At 56.1% G+C, this 19,372-nt stretch overlaps 9 protein-coding genes across 9 annotated transcripts; 4 read left to right on the forward strand and 5 right to left on the reverse strand.

Annotated features, from left to right (window-relative positions):
* Positions 1-38: 38 nt before the first annotated feature.
* On the reverse strand, positions 39-1,559 carry BO95DRAFT_329956 (CeGAL family transcription factor; the record flags this gene model as incomplete). The annotated part of the gene is made up of 1 exon (XM_025581899.1): positions 39-1,559. A coding segment is annotated over one exon (1,521 nt), but the record flags the coding sequence as incomplete, so codon positions are not given.
* Positions 1,560-2,326: 767 nt separating this feature from the next.
* On the reverse strand, positions 2,327-4,209 carry BO95DRAFT_447276 (putative MFS sugar transporter). The gene has a single exon (XM_025587580.1). The coding sequence runs from the start codon at positions 4,121-4,123 to the stop codon at positions 2,534-2,536; it is 1,590 nt and encodes a 529-aa protein (XP_025437608.1). The 5' UTR covers positions 4,124-4,209; the 3' UTR covers positions 2,327-2,533.
* A 1,587-nt stretch (positions 4,210-5,796) lies between these two features.
* BO95DRAFT_423399 (type I glyceraldehyde-3-phosphate dehydrogenase) lies at positions 5,797-7,042 on the forward strand (the record flags this gene model as incomplete). The annotated part of the gene is made up of 3 exons (XM_025584628.1): positions 5,797-5,908; positions 5,980-6,664; positions 6,739-7,042. 3 exons carry the CDS (start codon positions 5,797-5,799, stop codon positions 7,040-7,042), a joined length of 1,101 nt encoding a protein of 366 aa, XP_025437609.1.
* A 1,660-nt stretch (positions 7,043-8,702) lies between these two features.
* On the forward strand, positions 8,703-10,836 carry BO95DRAFT_399021 (MFS general substrate transporter). Its single transcript, XM_025583812.1, has 6 exons — positions 8,703-8,989; positions 9,062-9,660; positions 9,716-9,734; positions 9,797-10,107; positions 10,169-10,439; positions 10,493-10,836. The coding sequence occupies exons 1-6, from the start codon at positions 8,825-8,827 to the stop codon at positions 10,589-10,591; spliced, it is 1,464 nt and encodes a 487-aa protein (XP_025437610.1). The 5' UTR covers positions 8,703-8,824; the 3' UTR covers positions 10,592-10,836.
* A 103-nt stretch (positions 10,837-10,939) lies between these two features.
* BO95DRAFT_507471 (UbiA family prenyltransferase) lies at positions 10,940-12,111 on the reverse strand (the record flags this gene model as incomplete). Its single annotated transcript, XM_025591254.1, has 4 exons — positions 11,873-12,111; positions 11,334-11,807; positions 11,212-11,249; positions 10,940-11,143 (listed from the first exon to the last, which is right to left on the reverse strand). The coding sequence occupies exons 1-4, from the start codon at positions 12,021-12,023 to the stop codon at positions 10,940-10,942; spliced, it is 867 nt and encodes a 288-aa protein (XP_025437611.1). The 5' UTR covers positions 12,024-12,111.
* A 478-nt stretch (positions 12,112-12,589) lies between these two features.
* On the reverse strand, positions 12,590-14,151 carry BO95DRAFT_447278 (uncharacterized protein). The gene has a single exon (XM_025587581.1). The coding sequence runs from the start codon at positions 14,049-14,051 to the stop codon at positions 13,017-13,019; it is 1,035 nt and encodes a 344-aa protein (XP_025437612.1). The 5' UTR covers positions 14,052-14,151; the 3' UTR covers positions 12,590-13,016.
* Positions 14,152-15,485: 1,334 nt separating this feature from the next.
* On the reverse strand, positions 15,486-16,025 carry BO95DRAFT_447280 (uncharacterized protein). The gene has a single exon (XM_025587582.1). The coding sequence runs from the start codon at positions 15,726-15,728 to the stop codon at positions 15,507-15,509; it is 222 nt and encodes a 73-aa protein (XP_025437613.1). The 5' UTR covers positions 15,729-16,025; the 3' UTR covers positions 15,486-15,506.
* Positions 16,026-16,200: 175 nt separating this feature from the next.
* BO95DRAFT_447281 (aegerolysin family protein) lies at positions 16,201-17,513 on the forward strand. Its single transcript, XM_025587583.1, has 2 exons — positions 16,201-16,748; positions 16,812-17,513. The coding sequence occupies exons 1-2, from the start codon at positions 16,642-16,644 to the stop codon at positions 17,149-17,151; spliced, it is 447 nt and encodes a 148-aa protein (XP_025437614.1). The 5' UTR covers positions 16,201-16,641; the 3' UTR covers positions 17,152-17,513.
* Positions 17,514-17,563: 50 nt separating this feature from the next.
* On the forward strand, positions 17,564-19,273 carry BO95DRAFT_447283 (PLC-like phosphodiesterase). The gene has a single exon (XM_025587584.1). It carries the CDS (start codon positions 17,746-17,748, stop codon positions 19,165-19,167), a length of 1,422 nt encoding a protein of 473 aa, XP_025437615.1. The 5' UTR covers positions 17,564-17,745; the 3' UTR covers positions 19,168-19,273.
* The last annotated feature ends 99 nt before the right edge of the window (positions 19,274-19,372 follow it).

A 19,372-nucleotide genomic window follows, 5' to 3' on the forward strand; every position in this document is an offset into this window, starting at 1 on the left:
AAGTCGCTGCCGGTCCGGTTGTGGTGGTGGTGGTTGTTGTTCTCGAGAGCAGAGCACAGATCCTCAATGGCTTGAATGCAGGTTTGCGGCCACTCGCGTTCCCGGCGGGCAATGTTCTGCAGTACAGCGATCCCGATGCGCGCGTAGCGGAGAGCACCCTCATTAGAGAAGTGGCGGGTCCAGGCGGCGTAGATCAGGATCAGACACGACATCCACACCGTCCAGGTGAAGGAGGCGACGATCAGCGGAGGACGGTTGTCGCCGGGGGGAGCCGTGATGTAGCCATGCAAGGCGGCCAGCAACGACCGGGAGGAATTGATGCAGGTGAGAAAGGCCGCTTTGTAATCGGCGGTGGTCGGATTGTCGGCGGCCAGTAACGGGCGGTGCAGCGCAATCTTGGCCTCGTGGCGCGAAACCACCAGCAGGAGGGCATGGAAGGGCTGCAACGGGGACGATGCCTCAGCCGGCTCTCCGTCGCATGCCAGCGGATAGACATCATCGTACACCTCATTCCACCACTGCAGAAGAGCCCGATCAACCGCCGCTGCCTCCACCAGATTCTCCCGACTGTGCATAATGGATTTGTTGCGTAGCTCCGAGATCAGCCCCCGGAGACGAGCGAACTTGGCCAGGTGGCGCAGGAGCTTGAGCCGCTGGTCGTCCGGCGTCGTACCCATCGTCACTTCTCCACCGTTGTCCGGCGTATGGCGTTCGGCTCCGGGATAGCATACATCCAAGTCGTCATCCCGAATGCTCAGGGGCACCCCAAGGGCTTGATTCAAGTATCGCTCGAGACAGTAGATCGACCAGAACAGCCGACGACGGATCAGCACATCTTCCGGGCTGAAGCACGAATACCGCGCCGGACAGCGATGTAGACCCAGATGGAACGCGGTGCGGGTCACAAAGCCTCCAATCCGCGACGCCGCATTGAGGCGTAGAATGGAGGTCAGAAACAACTGGATACTGACGGCTGCCTGCAACAAGGGGATGGACGAGGGTTCGTCCAGCAAATCGCGTAGACCATTCATGGCGTCGTGCACCGTCTGGAAGACCAGCTCGGCCGGCATAACCACCGGTGCGGCTGATGCTCCCCCCGGTGCCTGTCGGGTGTCAATTGCGGCGATAGACATAACGGAGCGGATGAGCACGGCATCCGTCCGGCTAATGGACTGAATCCCTTCTTGGCTTGTCTGCTCCAGGGCACGAAGGAGATGGGGAGCATGGATAAAGGGGTAGACGGGGTGCCAGTTCTGGAAATATTGATGCGACAGTTGCACCAATTGGTCGAACGAGAGTCTGGGGGTGGTCAGATCGAGCTCATCAGTCGACCACAGGGGGGCGTGGGCCTGGCCTTGACCGGTGCGGAGGTGGTCATCCTCCCCGGGCACCAGGCTCTCATGGCCGGCACGAACCTGCTGCTGCTGCTGCTGCTGCTGCAGGTCGGCGGAGCGGCGAGCAAAAGCGTGATAGACAGTGCGGACAAAGTGAATGCCACTCGAACTCCCGAGAAAGCTAGCGGAAGTATCATCCTTACGCATGATGCCAAGCTCGCGGGGGGAGGGCCGCGACGACCCCGTTGTCGAGGCCCGCTTGCGCCGCTTGGCCCGAGGGGCCGGCGTCGGCCAGTTGCCTTCCACATCGGATGGCGTAGTCGTGGCTGTCGTGGTAGCAGCAGCAGCAGTAGCAGCAGTAGCAGCAGTAGCAGCAGTAGCAGCAGTAGCAGCAGTAGCAGCAGTGGGGGAGGCAGGCTTCATGCTGATCGGAAATGATGGACGGAGCGCATTAAAGTCGGTCGGGGAAAGATTAATTAACCGACTAACAAGAAGCCAGGAAGCATGTCACTAGTAGGGGAAAGCAAGGTTACCCAACCATTGAAATTAGAATGCTGGGTGAATGCGAGACTACGGCCGGGCACAGGACCCAGATCCGTACCTAGGTATGTACTCACTTTACGGGGTACGTAAGGGGTCCAGAACTGGAACCCTGTGCAGGGTGGAGTGAGGAAATGGAAAACATCCCGTGAGCATCTGAAATGGGATGAGAGAATTGGCATCTGACCTGACTTAATTGACATGTAAATTAACTACCTAATACCAGTAACTAACTTACCTTGGAGTTAGAGCCAAACAGGATATTCGGTGTAGTCTTGCCAAGTCTCGCCCAAGTTACCTGGCAACCCTAACCAAACCACCCCCACGGAGCTGTTCAACTCCGCCCTCCACAAAATCTCCACCCGGTCGTGGAATTGGCCTCAACCCGGTTTTACATTATTAATCCTTCGGTCACCCTCCCTCTAACCTGGTCAGATGGACGTCAGATTGGCCTCGAAAGTGAGATTTGATTTAGTCCAGCGCGCGCAGCTTTCATTCCTGCTCATACCCACTTACCCATCCCCGCCCCCCACAATCATCCTCATATGTACATACTCAAGAATCCCAATGCCAGAAAAAAAAAAGCCAATATACACAGAAGAGCAAAGGGGTCATTGCTAGTCTATCATAACCGCGTCGTAGTCAAGGTTCCGTTGCTCTTAAACATGTTCCTTCTGTTCGAAAGATCCCTCCGATTGCTCCTTCTCGTGCTTGTCGTGCTGGTAAAGGTCGGCTTCGGTCACCTCACCTTGAGGCAACTTGCGGGCCATTGACACGATCTTCCACGGGGTGGGCGCATCGCGAAAGGCATGGTCGAGCAGTTCTAGGTTGCGGTTCATGGTCTCCGGGTAGAACAGCGCCACCGAGATGGGGATGCAGGCGGAGATGATCGCATACATCACGTAGTAGCGATAGCCAATGGTGTCCAACGCCACGGGGGTCACCATCACCACCACAAAGTTCCACAACCAGTGGTTGGCGGTGGACACCGCGCTCATCGCCGTCCGCAGGTGGATGGGCGCCACCTCCGTGCAGTACAGGAAGTTTCCGCCCAGGAAGCCGATCGGGTAGAACAGGTTGAAGAGGAAGATGAAGGTCGCCGACGCAATCGAGGCCCCCTGGTTCGTCGAGGGAAAGCTAGCGGTGATGGCCATCACCGTCATGCAAACACACATGCCCGTGCCGCTGATGATAAAGACCGTCCGACGGCCCAGCCGGTCAATGCAATAGAATGCAATAAAGCAGCAGAGGAACTTCCAGGTCAGGGCGCACGCCGCCAGGATCTTGGCCAGGTTGGCGCTCATGTTGAGATTCTCCTCGAAGATGGTCGAGGCATACACGGAGATCAGATTGCCACCGCACATCTGCTGGAAGAACTGCAGGAAGAAGCAGAGGAGGAAGCGGTACAGGAGGCGATCCGGATCCTCGCCGCGATTGAAGAGGATATCCAGCAGCGAAACCTTCTTGACGGTCGTTTCCAGCGAAGACTGTACACCGCTGATCTCCGCAGCGATTGCCTCGTCGTCGGGGTCGATCCCCTTGTAGGCAGCCAGAGAGGCGGTGGCCTCGCTGACCCGATTGACGCTGACCAGCCACCGAGGGGATTCGGGGAGGAAGAACACACTGCCCGCCACCATCAAGGAGGGGATAAACGACAGCGCCAGGGGAATGCGCCATTGCAGGGTCGAGTAGGGGAGGAAGGTGAAGGCGAAGTCGATCCAGTTGCAGAGGGCATACCCCAGACACATGAAGACTCCCGTCAGAATGACATGCTGCCCACGATTCTTCGCCTCCGAGCATTCCGCCAGCCACACGGGGACCGCGACACTGAACTGGCCCACCCCAGCGCCTAAGATGAGGCGGCCGATGACAAATTGCACCAGCTGATAAGCTGACACCTGCAAGACCTGTCCGATGATCGACAGAATGGAACCCAAGAATACGGTCTTGCGCCGCCCAAGCCGATCGCCAATAAACATGCAAGAGAAGGCCCCAATGAGCGCTCCGATCTGGAAGGAAGCAACCACCGCCCCCTTGCTGGTCGAGTTTTGTGACTTTTGCTCTCCAACAGTGTTGACGGTGTCGATCGAAGGAAACGTGTGCACCCAGCTCTGGAGGGTGGCAAGGGGTCCCAGCCCAGACTGATTGTAGCCAAAACAAACAAAGGCCGGAGCCACAATAAGGGCAATCTGGGCCAAGTGTAGGGTCCTTCCGGTGAGGCCCCGGGCCGGCACCCGAGACTGGGCCATGGTAGCGAGAATGTGAGGTGCAGAGAGATGGGATGGACGGAGGGTAGGAGGATGGCAGAAAGTGAGGTGCAGAAGGCGCAAGAAAGGACAAGGCAGGTGGTGAGCACATCTTTATAGGTCTCCAAACCACGACCCCAATTCATGCCCAGCCGGGGGATTTCCAATCTCTGCTCCAGACTCCCGCGCTGGGGCCCCGCATGAGACCAGAGAGGATTCGAGTCCTGGCAAATTGGAATTCTCGATGAGCTGGGGTGCGTTGGGGTGCATTGGAATGGTGTACCCATGTGGGTGTACGTGGGTCGGCGAACCGTCCGGGGGGCAAAATGGGGGGGTAGAGGGTGGATTCACGGCATTCGCATTTGGTAAAGGCGCGGTAGACGAGGAAACGAGGAGCAATCGGGCCATACAGCCCCATGCAGAGTGGTACTCATGCCATGCACCAGTTGGCGCTGGGCTTACGGGTCTACGAAGTCATGCCACTCGTATGCCCTTGCAGAGAAGCGTGGGATGTGAGTAGGAGGCAAGAATGGTGTGTGTCGTTCCTCGCTTAGAAAAGCCAAGCGGACAAGAGAGGACAAGCTTTGCCTTGACAGTGCTTTGCACACGTGGGATTTTCTTGGGTGCTACTGATCATCCCTCCAGTCGCCCAGCATCCAACTCGACCATCTTTCTACACGTCATGATCACGGATATAGGTACATCCCCCAGAAGGATGACAACGTCTTCGACATGCATGCAAGAGGGGGAAGAGGCGGGGGTCTATAAGGAGATAAGAACCTCCATCTAGTCGTCGGAGACGACTTCGCGGAGCTCGCGAGGAGATATTCAAGGCCGGGTTCAGGAAGGGTAGTTAGGGTAAGTGTGGTGGTTGTGGTGAGGATTGGTCGGGATGCCGGACTGAAACCACACGCCCCCACTTGAGCGCTTTACGGCCAGCTTGGCAATTCATGGGGGGGATCGGAAGTTCCCCGAGCCGGACCAATTTACCCCCGGCTTGCTTGGCCGTAAGAACAAGATGAAAAAAGAATCTTGCTCCGGCCGGGCGGACTTTGCCAGCCCGATCTCCCATGATGCCTAAGGCAGCAAGTAACCCAGCCAAGGCAGCACTATGTTCCTAGCCTGAGGCAGGACAAGTGGCAGTCTTCGCGGTGAATCTCTAATCCGTTTTCCGGCCTTTTCCCCCGGTTATTCCCCTTGTTCTTCTTTGAGAATGTCCGCTGCCCATCCCTACCTTCTCATTGGTCTCTCGCACCTCACCTGGCTGGCATGTCCCTTCGGGTGCTAAGTCGGTAGGGCGGGTTGCTTCTAGTTCGCTCAAGTATACTAGGTAGCCATGCATCGTCACAAGTAATTCCCGCGAACAAATGCCTTACGTAGTTGATAAGTTGTCGGCCATATGTTCTCTCCTGTCATGGAAATTGACACCTAACCTCAATCCGGTTTTCAGCTTTCGTAATGCCTTCAGCTTCCTCCGATATGATGGAATCTGCCGGGCCGAGGGTCTCCTATCCGATTATCGGCACTTTCTTCGGGATGAGGCCCTGGCCACATTTAAGATAGGCAATCTGCTCCTAACACAGCGTATGAATATGTAAGTGTCACTAACAGACTGGCTAAGATCATCTGAAAGACACATCCTTCTTGTTGAGCCCTGATCTCCTTCCCTGCAAGTCATGGCGCCGTCAATCCACAACGAGGACTTCGCCTCCACGGTCCAGAGTGTACAGTCTAGCCGCTTCGATGGCCCTTCGTGCAAGATTGGCATCAACGGCTTCGGTCGTATAGGTAAGCTCGCACTTCAGTCAGGGCATCGACCCTTCGTGAGGCGTCCCTGACCAACTCAACCCTTTCCCTAGGCCGGAATGTGCTACGTGCATCCTTGACTCGCTCCGACCTCGAGGTGGTGGCTATCAACCACACCTGCAACTCGATCAAGGACCTTATCTACCTGATCCGCTACGACGGCACGATGGGTCGGATGGACCCCCACAAGGAGATCGTCGCCGTTAGCGATAGTCTGATCACCATCGGCGGCCAGCCCATCCGGTTGATCTCCGAGCGTGACCCCCGCCTGATCAACTGGCGCGAGTTGGGCGCCGACTATGTGGTTGAGAGTACCGGCAAATTCACCAAGCGGGACTTGGCCTTGCAGCATGTCACCCACGGCCAGGCCAAGCGCGTCATCATCTCTGCCCCCAGCTCCGACTCGCCTACGTATGTCTACGGTGTCAACTCGGACGCCTACCGCCCGGACGACAGCAACCAGGTCATCTCCTGTGCGAGTTGTACGACCAACTGCGTCACCCCCGTGCTCAAGGTGCTGAACCAGCAGTTCGGCCTGGAGCAGGGCTTCCTGACCACCATTCACGCGGCCACGCAGTCCCAGCAGGTCTTGGACGGCTACAGCAAGAAGAACCCTCGTCTGGGTCGCACGGTGTTTGATAACATCATCCCCACCACCACGGGTGCTGCCAAGGCCATTGCCACTGTTCTTCCGGAGCTGCAAGGCAAGGTGACGGGTATCTCTGTCCGCGTTCCGACGTAAGTCATCCTCTCCCCGCTTGTCGTGAACTTCATGATGAAGGAATGACACTGACATATCAACTTTCCCTTAGACCCGACGTTTCCCTGATTGATCTGACTATCAACACTGCCCAACCGACCTCCCTGGCGGAGATCCTGGCGGCATTCCGACGGGCGGCCAAGACTGAGCTGGCCGGAGTGCTGAGCGTCAGCGATGAACAGCTGGTCAGCAGCGACTACAAGGGCGAGTGCTGTTCGGCGGTCATCGATGCGGCCGCTTGCAACGAGCTCAACCCGCAGTTCTTCAAGATCATCGCCTGGTATGACAACGAATGGGGCTACTCCAACCGTCTGCTCGACCTGGCGGTTTTGGTCCACAGCCAAGAGCAAGCTTGAAGGAGATCCCTGCTTGTCCCTTTCTCCCTCCGCGAACCATCTGACTGGTCCGGACTATCGCGACTCGGGATTCGATCCGGCATCGGTCCCGAGTAGCTTGCAGATGACAGGCGCCCGCCCGGGCGAACTTGCCAACTACCTCAATGTAACCAGCCTGTGACTCCCGCCTTGGCTCGGCCCTAATACTGAGTACCGCCGCACGGTTTTCCGTGCCACTCCGCCATTGATGACCTAAACACCTTCGATGTAGCCCTAATTCAAACGCTTCCCGATCAACATAGGTACTTTATTTATATAGAGATCGTCGTTAGTGAGAATCAGTCTATAGATTCATATACCAATGCAGACAACCGCAGTGATAATGGTCCATTTCCTGGTTCTCTTCATTCTGCGTAGATAGGGTAGAGACTCAGTGTAGATTACTTGCCCCCCTCCCTCACTCATACTTTCTGACAGACACAGACCTATCCAGTCGGAAGTCTCTTATGCATCAGTTCACATTCAGGGAGGACTTATCGAGGCATCCGCCGGCGCATTGCCCGGATTGAGAAGACACACACACCACTTATCGATCGATTGCACTGCTGCACGATGGATTGAACTAGGGTGTTAGTTCTGCGCTCGGGTACTTGAGCTGAACGCCACGGAAAAGTTTTTTTTTTTTTTTTTTTTCCTTCTACAGGGTCAACTGCACACCCCTGCAACCGAAAATATATCTTTCCAACATGTTGAGAACCGTCTCCATCGGTTCATGACCAAGGAACTTAGCATGGCGCTATGCAGCCCTGCACGTGGGAGAGAGCTTGACCATGACTAGAGAGGATTGGAATGAACTGGGAAGAAGGAATTCTGGCCGACTGCGGTGGGTGGTGGGGGCCCTCCGTACTTTTCCGACCAGGCGAAAGGTGACCGACACGCGCACAAATCAGAGGGGGTCTGTCTATCGCACTGGCGGCACATGGTTTGTTTATCTTATCTCTTCCAGTTCATTTTCGATATTACCGTGTGGCGGGGGTATTGATAGCTGTGCCAGAGATCATACATGTTTTTCCATCCATGTTTGGAACTTTCAATGTCTTTTCCGTCTCGATGCATGCGAGCAGACATGATGCAGGGCAAAGGCTCTCTCATTGAGAAAATTCTGATCGGGTGGTGAATGCGTAGGCAAGGCAAGCATGTCATGCATTCGCCCGGGCAGTAATCCTTCTGCTAGAAGAAATGTTGGCCCAGTCACTGGCAGACGCATTTGCACGTGGGAGGAAGAGCAAGGGTTGGATTGGTGGAGGCGCATATCCGACTCCACTGAGGGGTCTTGCGGGGGAGATTGCCAGGGGATGCTGATTGGCAGTGGGCAATGAGCTTGGTACGGGTCGGCGAGGCCGAGCCACTTCCCAACCTTTGCAGGCCCTGAACAGGTACTCAATACCCCCAACCATTACTGCTGTCACATGCTAAATTATGTACCTGCTACTTGTAACTTTTTTTATTTTTTTTTGCCCTGCCTAACACCTACTAGGCAATCAGTCTCCCTAGTATCATGCATGCATTCACTGCAGTGGTGAACAAATGACAAGGAGAGGGCTGATTCCCACCTGCAGGGAATAAAACCTGCCCCTGCCCACCATCTTTTCTCTTTCTTGTGTTTTTTCCGCAGCGCACCTTCGGTTCTTACCCTTTGACCATCCCTCAGGCAGCTGCACCTGCACCTGCAGATCTTCTTCTGCTCTGTTACCTCTGAGTAACTGCCTCTCCCTTATCCCTCCCCCCTAAGGCACACTCATCATGGATCCCAAAGAAGAGAAGCAGACGGACTTGACGGTGTCCCCCGACACCCATCGCTCCATCGATGAGGATCCCTTAGCTGCTACCCAGAAGACCTTCTGGGAGCGCAGTTGGCCCACCTTTGCTTGTGGTGCTGGCCTCTGGTCCGACGGCTACCTGCAATACGTGAGTCGATCACATAACAATGATCCCCGGGTCCTGGTTAGTCACCTAACATTCGACTTCACCATGTCTTAGGTCATCGGAACGGTCAACACGATGCTAGATAAGCTCTACCCCGACGTCTACGCGGGATCGACCTATAGTCAGAACGTCTCCTCGATCGCCTTTGCCGGCACGGTGGTGGGAATGCTGGTCTTCGGCTACATGTCCGACCACTGGTCGCGCACCAACACCCTGATGGTCTCTACCGTAATCCTTTTCGTGTTCGGCGCACTGTGTGCTGGCGCCTATGGAGCGAACGGCAGTCTGACTGGCATGTTCACCGCGTTGACGGTCTATCGTTTCTTTCTGGGCTTGGGCGTGGGCGGCGAATATCCGGCCGGGTCAGTGGCCGCCGCGGAGAGCAGTGGAGAGATGAAAAAGGGCCAACGCCATCGGTGGTTTATTTTGTTCACCAACTTTCAGCTCGATCTGGCCTCGGTCGCCTCCTCGCTGGTGCCCATGATTGTCGTGCTGGCCTGTGGCGAGAACCACCTCCGCGCCGCCTGGCGCATCTGTCTGGGTCTCGGAGTCATCCCCCCGCTCAGTCTGATCTACTTGCGGATGAAGCTCAAGGAGCCCACCGAGTATACGCGCGAGAAGATGCACAAGTTTCCCATCTGGTTGATTGTGAAGTAAGTGCCTACGCCTGCACCAGACTGTTGATGCGAGGCTAACCCATTGAATCAGATTCTACTGGAAGCGCTGGGTAAGCCTCACATGCGCCTCACACATTGACCGCGAGCGCAATTAACAGTCAATCTCATCCAGTGTGCGGTTTCCCTCATTTGGTTCATGTACGATTTCTCGACCTACTCCTTCAGTATCTACTCCTCCCAATGGCTGTCTTTGATCATCGGCGACGACGCCCCCCTCTGGGTCACCCTCGGCTGGAACACGGTGATCAACGTCTTCTACCTGCCCGGCTCGGCTCTGGGCGCATTCCTGAGCGACTGGTATGGGCCTCGCAACACCCTGGCTGGCGGTGTCTTCGTACAAGGCGTGATCGGCCTGATCATGACGGGCTGCTACCCGTACCTGGACACCAGCCATTACGTCGCCGCCTTCGTCGTCGTTTACGGGTAAGTTGTATTGCATTTCCACCCCACTTGGTAGGTTTACACTGACACGGTGGGCCTCCAGAATCTTCCTCGCCATGGGCGAAGTCGGCCCCGGCGACAACATCGGTCTCTGCGCGGCCAAGACCTGCGCCACCCCGATCCGCGGCCAGTACTACGGCACGGCCGCCGCCATGGGCAAGGTTGGGGCCTTTGTGGGCACCTACGTCTTCCCCGTCATCGTCCGGAACGCCCCCAACAAGACCCGCCAAGGGCAAGACCCGTTCTACGTGTCCAGTGCGCTGTGCATCTTCAGCGCCTTCTTGGCGTACTTCTGTCTGCCGAATATCACTCAGGTGCGTTTCTCATAATGATGTAGCGCGTGTCACCGGAGACTAACGGGCTGTAGGACACGATCACCCATGAGGATGTGCGGTTCCGGGAGTATCTGGAGTCGAAGGGCTACGATACTTCGACGATGGGGTTGTCGAGTGCGGAGTCGGAGTGATCGATGCCAGGTAGCATTGAGAGGAGCATCATTGTGTTTCTAGGAAGCGGAGATTTGTCATGACGTGTGCGACCAACTACTGATGTGATTATGCCATAATACATATTGTCTAATGAAGTGATGAGGGTCTGTGAAGCCCTTTTGGAGCCAATGCCTCGGGCAGCGGGTGATCTTCCTTAGAACCTGCAGCATCAAGCACCTTGTCGCCGACCGTCTTGGTTGAAAATGCTCTTTTCCTGATACATTGGTGAATGTCTATACATCCGGGACATTTGCCATGCTTCGTCACGCCGCCTCTACCACTTTGCCCACATCCCATCCCACCCGATCCCTCAATCCCCCGATCTTTCACCGCAAGGTCACGCATGCAGCCAGAGGCTGACACACGTAGATGACGGTATACAGCCAGTACGAGAACCGATCACTCGTCAGCGACCGGAAGGCGAACAGCCGAAAGATGCACCCGATCGTCATCAGCCCCAGCGCCACCGCCGTCGCGACAGTGGAAGTATCGTATCGATACTCCAGGATCCGATGGTAGATCAACAAGTACTGCGGTATCGACCGAAATCAGCCCCTACTCCTCCCATACGCCAGGGGAGAGGTCAAGGACAACTCACCTGCGACACCACAATGCCCACCGAAACATACACCCGCGCTGCACTATGCTCAGCACCGAAGCACCTTGACACACAAAACTACCGATATACTAGGGGTAAAGGACAAAAAAGGACGAACTCACCCGCAAAATCCCCCAACAAAATGGGCGTCGTGCGCCGCCCCGCCGCCAAATCCCCCGGCACATCGCGCAGATCCTGCAACGGAATCGGCCACAACATGTAGAGGGCAATCACCTTGATCCAGTGCCGCCCCATGGCCGCGGACGCTCCACCGATCGTCCACGCCGCATTCAACTGCGCGATACACCCCAGACCCATGCACAGATCCTTCGTGGGCCCGAAGTTCGAGAACCCCAAAGGGTTGTGCGCGATCGTGGTGCCGATCCACAGAAGTGTCCAGATAGTCGCACCAAGGTAGTGTCCCAGGACGAGATACAAGGCAGTAAGAAGCCAGTAGCGGGTCTTTGCTGCGGAGAGGGATTCCGCCCCGGAGGCAATGGGACGATCAGGCTTGTTGACGCGGTCTTCGCGGACGCCGGTGATTTGGTTGGAGACGACGAAGGTGTAGAGGTAGAGGAAGCCGTAGAGGAAGGCTTCTTTGCTCATGGGGGATGGATTAGCTTGGGACGGGGTGAGACGGGGGGCGGGGGGGGGATCGTACGGGCGATGGCTGGAGCGATCTCTGCGCGTGGTGCGCGACGGTACAGGAGCGAGGCCAGGGTGAATAACGGCACCGGGAGGAGGCCGGTTCCCAAATCCCTCCGCACGAAGCCGTAGCAGAGGCTGAGCTCGCGGGTGAGAAGGCGTAGCATTGTGATTGATAACTTTCCTTGTTGGATAGGGAAAGAGGCACAGATCCTTTCACCTCAATGGGACAACATTGCGGCTATATATGAACTAATCTCACGAGACTCGAGGTCAAGGCCAGCCGGAAGCAGACCGGCACACGAGCAAGACTCTTCATACTTTTGGAAATATACAGCTAAGCATTCCTCGCTGCTCCAATGCCCTCAATCCGAGCCGGCCATTCGTCGCCAGGTTGTCGGGACCCCGCGCTAACGACTCCTGCGATAAGAATGCGAATCCTGCACCCTGCGCGGCCGGTGAAGGATCCAAGGGCCCCATTTTGGGGAGCCACTGAGATGACAGGTCGATGCCACGTTATCGGCAGATGGCCAGCCTGATTAGTAGATGGGGGCCTCAGTAAATCCCAGGTGGGAATTTCATGACGGGTTAGATGCCTGATACGCGGTACAGAGGCATTTTCCGGTCTGCCGTTCGGCCATTGACTCCCGGCAGTTCGGTCGAGTTTTGGAGATGTGTCTAATGTCGGGCCTATCCTATGCGCCGATTAGTCTGGCGCTATTCTGGTGACAGCTAGAAGGGAAATTGAATTCTGTGGGTATGGGCGGAACCTCACGCGATGATTTTAGTGGTGAGAGTTATGCATGCATATTCCGTGAAACGCGGCTCACATGCAGTGATCTATGGATACAGAAATGTCCCCTCCCAATCGAAGCAAGCACCGTATGGCCGACTGAACCTCCAAGGCTGTTGTGACAGGAATTTGCGCAAACCTGATTTTGCTGGCCTGTCTTGACCTTGCTTCAGGTTGCAGATTCGCCCTCTGCTGAAATGGTGCATCTCAGTCGTTTCTTACCGACAAGACCATCAGGGGATAGTCGTCCCAGGAGAATTCTTTTCTTCCCATATCATTCCCTTGTCCACTTCACTTCTTACTGTTATGTACAGAATATCCCCTCGGCTTGTGGCCCTTTCCCATCAGGAAGGGCGGCGTAGTCCGGTCAGGCGAGCCGACGGTCCAAGTGCAACCTCAGATCCTCGAATCTTTCCTGGGAGCTTAACCTGGTGTTCATCGTCCTCCTAATGCCCTCGTCAGGCTCGACCAGGCCTTCAGCGATATGCTGGTCCCTCACCGCGTACCGCAGTCGATTCAGCTGGATCAACTGGAGATCCAGCTGCCGGTCTTCGTCGGTAAGCTCGACGGTCGGCGGCTCCTGCATGGCGCCCTGAATCGCCCCCAACCCGGCTTCCAGCAGTCGCTTCAGGTCCGTCAATATCTCCGCCTCGTCTTCCGTGCGCGGCGAAGGCCGCTCGAGACGCCACAGCAGCAGTTGCGCGTAGCTGTCCTCCATAGACTCCTGCCGGGCCAGCAGGTGCTCGATCCGCGACTGCCGGTAGGTGCTCTGCAGCTGCACGCGTCGGTGCTGCAGTGTGAGCCCAAGCTGATAATCCTGGAGGACATGAACAGGGACCTTGCGGTTGGCGACATCGCCGACCGATTCTTCTTCTTTGACCGCAGGACTGCCGGGGACATTGGGGTCTCCGTGCTGCCCTTGCTCCTGCTGCTGCTGCTCCGCTAATCGAGCTAGAATCATCTGGCGCTGCCTCTCCAGCAAGGCCTGCTGCAACCGAAAGTCCTGAAGCTGAGACTGGAGCTGAGACATCCCGCAGGGGCCGTGATGTGGATATATCTGTTGCACTGGCTGTTGTGGCTGCGATGATTGCTCTAATTCTTCTTGGTGTTGATCTTGGTGTTGTTCAGCCTGCTGCTTCTCTTGTTCTGCCTGTTGCTGCTGCTGTTGTGCCTGCCTCTCGGCCAGTCGACGCTTCGTCAACCGCCGACGATTCTCCGCCTCCAGTGCCATAAGCTGGGTCTGAAACGCACGCAACTCTTCCGAGGATTGTGGTTGAGGTGGTCCTTGCGGATGCGATAGCAGCTGCGGCTGCGGCTGCGCGTCGGCAGGGGGGGCAGGGTCGGTTGTGCCTGCCGGACCATCATCTTCTCTCAACTGAGTCCCATTGGCGGGAAACGCCATGATTGATGTGTGAGGTGTTGATTGTCAAAGAGGGAATGGCGGCCAAGAGAGAAAGGCGGGACTTAAATAGACGGGTGGTACAGGAGGTGAAAGACTGTAGTAGTTCAGTTTACTGATTGCAGTGAGAGCACGCGAGATTGAGATTTATTGCTTACTAAAGTACACTGCAGTAACGTCAACTAATTAGCCTGCGATAAGTTGGTAGTCGCCGTTACGTTAGCGTTGTCCTCCGTCTGCTCTACCAGTCGACCATATTGGCTGACCTTTTGAGCTACTGCACCTGATTGTACTAGGATGCGGGCCAGTTTCCTACTAGCTGAGCTGGAATATGGGTGTTTCCGAGGTCGCCAGGAGATGTAGCTATACCCATGTACCAAGTATAAACCAAGAACAAAGAGAAGAAATGAAAGATAAAGTATATGATGCCATTCAGTGAATGAATGGTGATATACAAAATATATCATTGAGATATTAGTGATCTCGTGCTTGAGACTTATGCTGGAGATTACTAATCAGGAGAGCATAACTAAGATGTATAACTCAACTAAACTCTATTAGGCGGAATACTCACTAGCATATGGCCACGGCCAGGTTACGGTATTGCCAATTCGCGGGCAGCGGCACGGCAAGACAAATCCCACAGCCATATGGGAAGGAAGGTATCATGCATTGACTCTGTATACAAGCTCTGTATACAAGCTGAGATAAAACAAGCAAGCTACTATGTATTCACACGGAATGGAGAAGTCTATTTCAGGCACCTTGGAGGGGAGAATGAGGGTGCGGCTACGTGATGCGCGCTTAGTATCTCCCACTGGGAGCGAAGGTTGCCAGCGGGATAAGAATAACCAAGGTAGGCAGGAAGGAAAGCGACGTGACCGGACCTAGTAGGCAATGGTCTATGCCCAGGGCAGTGCCATGTACCGAAAGGCCGATAGCTTCCCCAGATTGGTGAGGTGGAAAGGTGGAAATGCGGGGGGAGCTCCAAGCCGGTTACATAAGCCGGGAAGGATGAGATCATGACAGGAGGGTCGATGACTCCCTCGTGACTCGTCCATTGACAGGGAGACTATTGTCTCTCTGAATGCATCAATGTTTCCCGCAGAATGCGGGGTAGGAATGCCACTCTCCGGAACAAAGGTCCCGTTCTGTCCGGGGAATGCGAAACTGAGAAACTGAGAAACTGAGAAACTGAGAAACGATCGGCCACTAACCTGCCACCGTCAGTATCTTGGCTGCCTGGACCCTTCCCCATAGGCGAATGCTTTCGTCCTGTGGGCCCCCGATCGTCGAGAAAAGGTCCATCTTCCAGACCAGTTGCCACTGGCCACTGGCCATTGATGGGAGACTTCATCGCGTCATGCTTATGCGGGCTACTGAAGCCCCCCCCCCCACCCCCGCCTCCTATCCCCATGGTCTCATCGAACTTTCAGTCACGCGAGCAAGCGGTCGGTGTCAAAGACCACGACGGTCTGGTTTCAACCACCACGTGAACCGACATCTCTCACCCGTCCATGTTCCTGGGAACAGAAGCATGGCACTGTTCCTTCGCCATCTAAAGGGGGGTGGATAGACTCGTGGATATCCCACAACGCTGTGAAGCAGGTGTAACAATGTGACAGGGAGCGAGTGAAGACGGCCAGCATCTAGCCAGGTCGATGCATGCGAACGCGCCATTGAAGCCCGCGATACGAGTGTCGTGGCCAGTGGGCTGGATTCGCTCCTAGCCTCCAGACGCCTGCATTCTTCCTACTCGTCGACCTGCGAGAGACCCCGGCGTGCAGTCCCTTCCAGCGGTGGAGGTATCCTTATACTCCACGGACGATCGAAAGACCACCCTCATCGTAGCTGTGAGGCACTCCGACTGAGCATCCAAGCCGTGAAAAACATGTAGCACTTTATCAAGATTATGGTTACATTGTGTCCAACAATCAATCATCCAGGGACCCAACGATGATCTCTGGGAGGGGAGATACTGGGAGAGGTGGGAGGGAGGGAAGACGGGAAGGGGAAGGGAAGCAAGCGATGCATCCAAACAATCAATAGAGTCAATGAATGGACGTCGAATAAATGAATGACGCGACCATCTTCATGCAGCCATGCGGTAACCCCGCAGTTTTCACGCAACTGCTAAACTCAATGCAAAGGGCACGACAAAGGCCGCTCTGCTTCTCCCCCAGATTCGCCTCGTTGAAAGTCAAAGCCAGACTGGATCCGAGGATCAGCCCACAGAAGAACCAACCAGGTCGTACCACCACCATCCGTCATATGATCCGCTAATTCCTGTCTCCCACTGGCACAGAGAAGCACAGAAGGGATCGCCTGTTTCGCATCGTCTGTTTCGCTGATTGTCCTCTGCCTCGTCCACGGTAGAACCATGTCTCGTCACCTCCCAGTGTTCTGGGCCAGCATTTGCGGGCTTCCCCGTCCTCTCCCATGCCCCAACCCTATATAACCCTCTTTCTTCCCTCACCCTCTCCACGTCCGTTTCTTCTCTCTCCTCACAGCTTTCGAGGGCTTCACCCTTCGTCTAACTAATCTACCACTCTCCAACCGTATCTCAACCAACTCACACACACTGACCATCATCATGGACTCGGCTACCATGGACAAGTACAACTCCCAATGGGTGCAGTTCCACATCCGGGACCACCTCGACATGGGAGAGATCTCCGTCCGTCACACCGTCATCGAAGGGTTCGTCTTTGCTTTTTCCTTATTCGTAGCAGCTAGCAGGATTCGTAACTAACGCTCCTCCAGCGGAGACTTCCACGACCCCGACTCCAACAAAGCCATGACCGAAGACGACGTCGACGAGCTCCGCATCCCCTCCTACGGCGTCGGCGAGATCTGTGCCCGCGGCCGCCGCGGCAGCGAGGGCCGCCTCGACCTCTTCCACGGCGAGGACAAGATCTGCGAGCTGCACTGGGACAACCGCCAGGGCAATTGGGTCAACCTCGTCGAGGTGCTGGACGGAAATGACAAGTACAGAGTCGAGCATGGGGGATGGAGCCCAGAGGCAGGACCTCTGGGCCATGTCTACGTGGACATCATGGCACAACAGGCTGCGCAGGCTGCTGCTGAGCAGCAGAAGAAGTAGTGCCACACAAGCATGGGTGGTGTTCTCCGGTGTTGTATGTTTCTCGGGGTTTGTTGTCTTTTTCTCTTTTGCGTTGACTGTTTTTGAATCTACGATTCTGGGAACGTAGTCGGGCGGGACCTGTGGAGTGGGTGAGTTGATTTGAATCGTCGATATAACTGATAATATCCATATAGTGAGTGGGTGGGTGGGTGAGTAAGTAGGCTTTGCATGTATCACAGTGAGAACAATCACAATCTGATCTTCTATCTTCCATCATCGAGCTGTTTGAAGGATGAGTAGACTCAATCGATGAGCTGATCCAGCCCTGCATCGGACCACCCGGAGGGCCAATCACCTGACCCCGCATGGACGACAGTGAGTGGGAATATCTTCACTGCAATGCGTTAGTTCGATCAGGCGATGCTAGTCGATGCTAGCCCCCCTTAGCCCCCCTTAGTTCACCCTCATTAAGCCCGGTCGGGATAAGTGTTTCGGTGCACAAGTGGAGCTGGAGCGTTGTGTCCACGTATCCCAAGTTCCCAACCATCACCCATCATGCAGCTCGCATCATCGCCGCCTGCGTTTCCGGTCTGGGCCACCAAATAAGCAAATATGCCAAGCAAAGGGATTTCAGTCTACAGCTACATCTCCCTCGCCGTCGAGGGCTACGAGGTGGGATTCTCCATCCCGGGAGAGGATGTCCTACACACGTCGGCCCAGAATTTCACCCCGCGTCGCTTGGAACTCGACTCCGCCAACATCCCCGGGGCGGACAACTTTACCGGTCGGTTGGAATGGAAGGTCTTCCGCGACGGGGAAGTCGTCGCCAGCGCCTACAATGACATCAGTACCCTGACGGGCAAGCTCACCGGTGGGGAGATGGTGTCCACCCAGGACTTCCATCCCATCGTGCTGGAGGATGCCATCATCACGTACGGCTTCTACAACGCGGGGCGCGGGGAGGTCGGCCTGACGAAGCGGGATCAGTGCTACGTGACCATCTGCTCGACGGACAACCGCGCGTGGATGGGCGATCTGGCGCCGGTCGGATCCGTGGAGGCGCAGAAGCCCTTCTCCCGCTTCGCCCTCGCAGCCCCGCATGACAACGGCATGAACAGCATGGACAGCTGCGACGCGGTGTTCCAGCATCTGGACGGGGACATGCTCGCAGCCGTGCGGGAGCTCGTGCCGATGCTCGCCCACATCCGGCACATCCCCGACGGATTCCTCATGGAGAAGCTGCCGCACATCGTCTACGGCCTGGCCATCACTCAGAAGAAGGAGATCGCCGTGATGCTGAACATGGGGGCCCGATACTTCGAGTTCCGACCGGCCAAGCTCCTGCCCATCTTCCAGAAGATCTCTTCCCTCCCAGACACGTATTACTTCCAGCACGCGTGTATCCCGGGGCTGGCCTTCGACGCCTTCCTCCGCGCGCAGGTGGCGTTCCTGGATGAGAATCCCACCGAGATCGTGACCATCCATATCCGGTGGGACAACATCGTGGCCGACTGCGAGCGGCCCACCGAGGAGCAGATCGGGCAGCTGCTGACCGATGCGTGTGCCACGACCGCCGTGCAGCCGCTGACCTGGGGCGGCCGCGAGTGTTTCAGCCAGCCGATCGACGAGCTCCGGAGCACTGGCAGGCGGCTGATTTGTGTGATCGAGGCGGACAAGTACGACAGCTGGACGGCGGAAGCGTACGCGACGTTGAGTGCGGACTCGATTCTCGCGCGGTTCGAGGGGATGACCACCGAGGGGCAGGAGAGCAGTGACCTGACGGTGCTGCAGTGCCAGGCCACCTCGCAGTCCATCAAGGAGGTGATGATCTATAGCGTGGTGGAGGCGGGCGCGGTGTCGTCGTGTTTGACCTCGACCAAGGCCGCGTTGGATACGCGGACCCTCCCGTGGATTCGAGAGAACGCGCTGGAGCGACTGCAGGCGGAGCGGACGATCGTAATCATGAACGATTTTATCGACGGGGCGACGACGGACACGTCGATCTTGTTGTCGAAGCAGCGGCTGGCTTTGTAGGGACTGTACTTAGTGCATAACATGATAGAACTAGACTCTCAAGGCTACAGTAGTTCTTTTGCTTGTTTACACCGGCACGGAAGAATGAAAACTGCCGAGGAAGGCACCCAAAGGCGGTGAGTATCTGCCGGCTTCTCTCGTCAACTCTCCAGGGAACAAAGAGAGGGAATGAGATAGTTAGAAGTTAGCACAGCTGGCTGTCACT

The sequence above is a fragment of the Aspergillus brunneoviolaceus genome, assembly GCF_003184695.1.
Source record: "Aspergillus brunneoviolaceus CBS 621.78 unplaced genomic scaffold BO95scaffold_85, whole genome shotgun sequence".
Classification (NCBI taxonomy): Eukaryota; Fungi; Ascomycota; class Eurotiomycetes; order Eurotiales; family Aspergillaceae; genus Aspergillus; species Aspergillus brunneoviolaceus.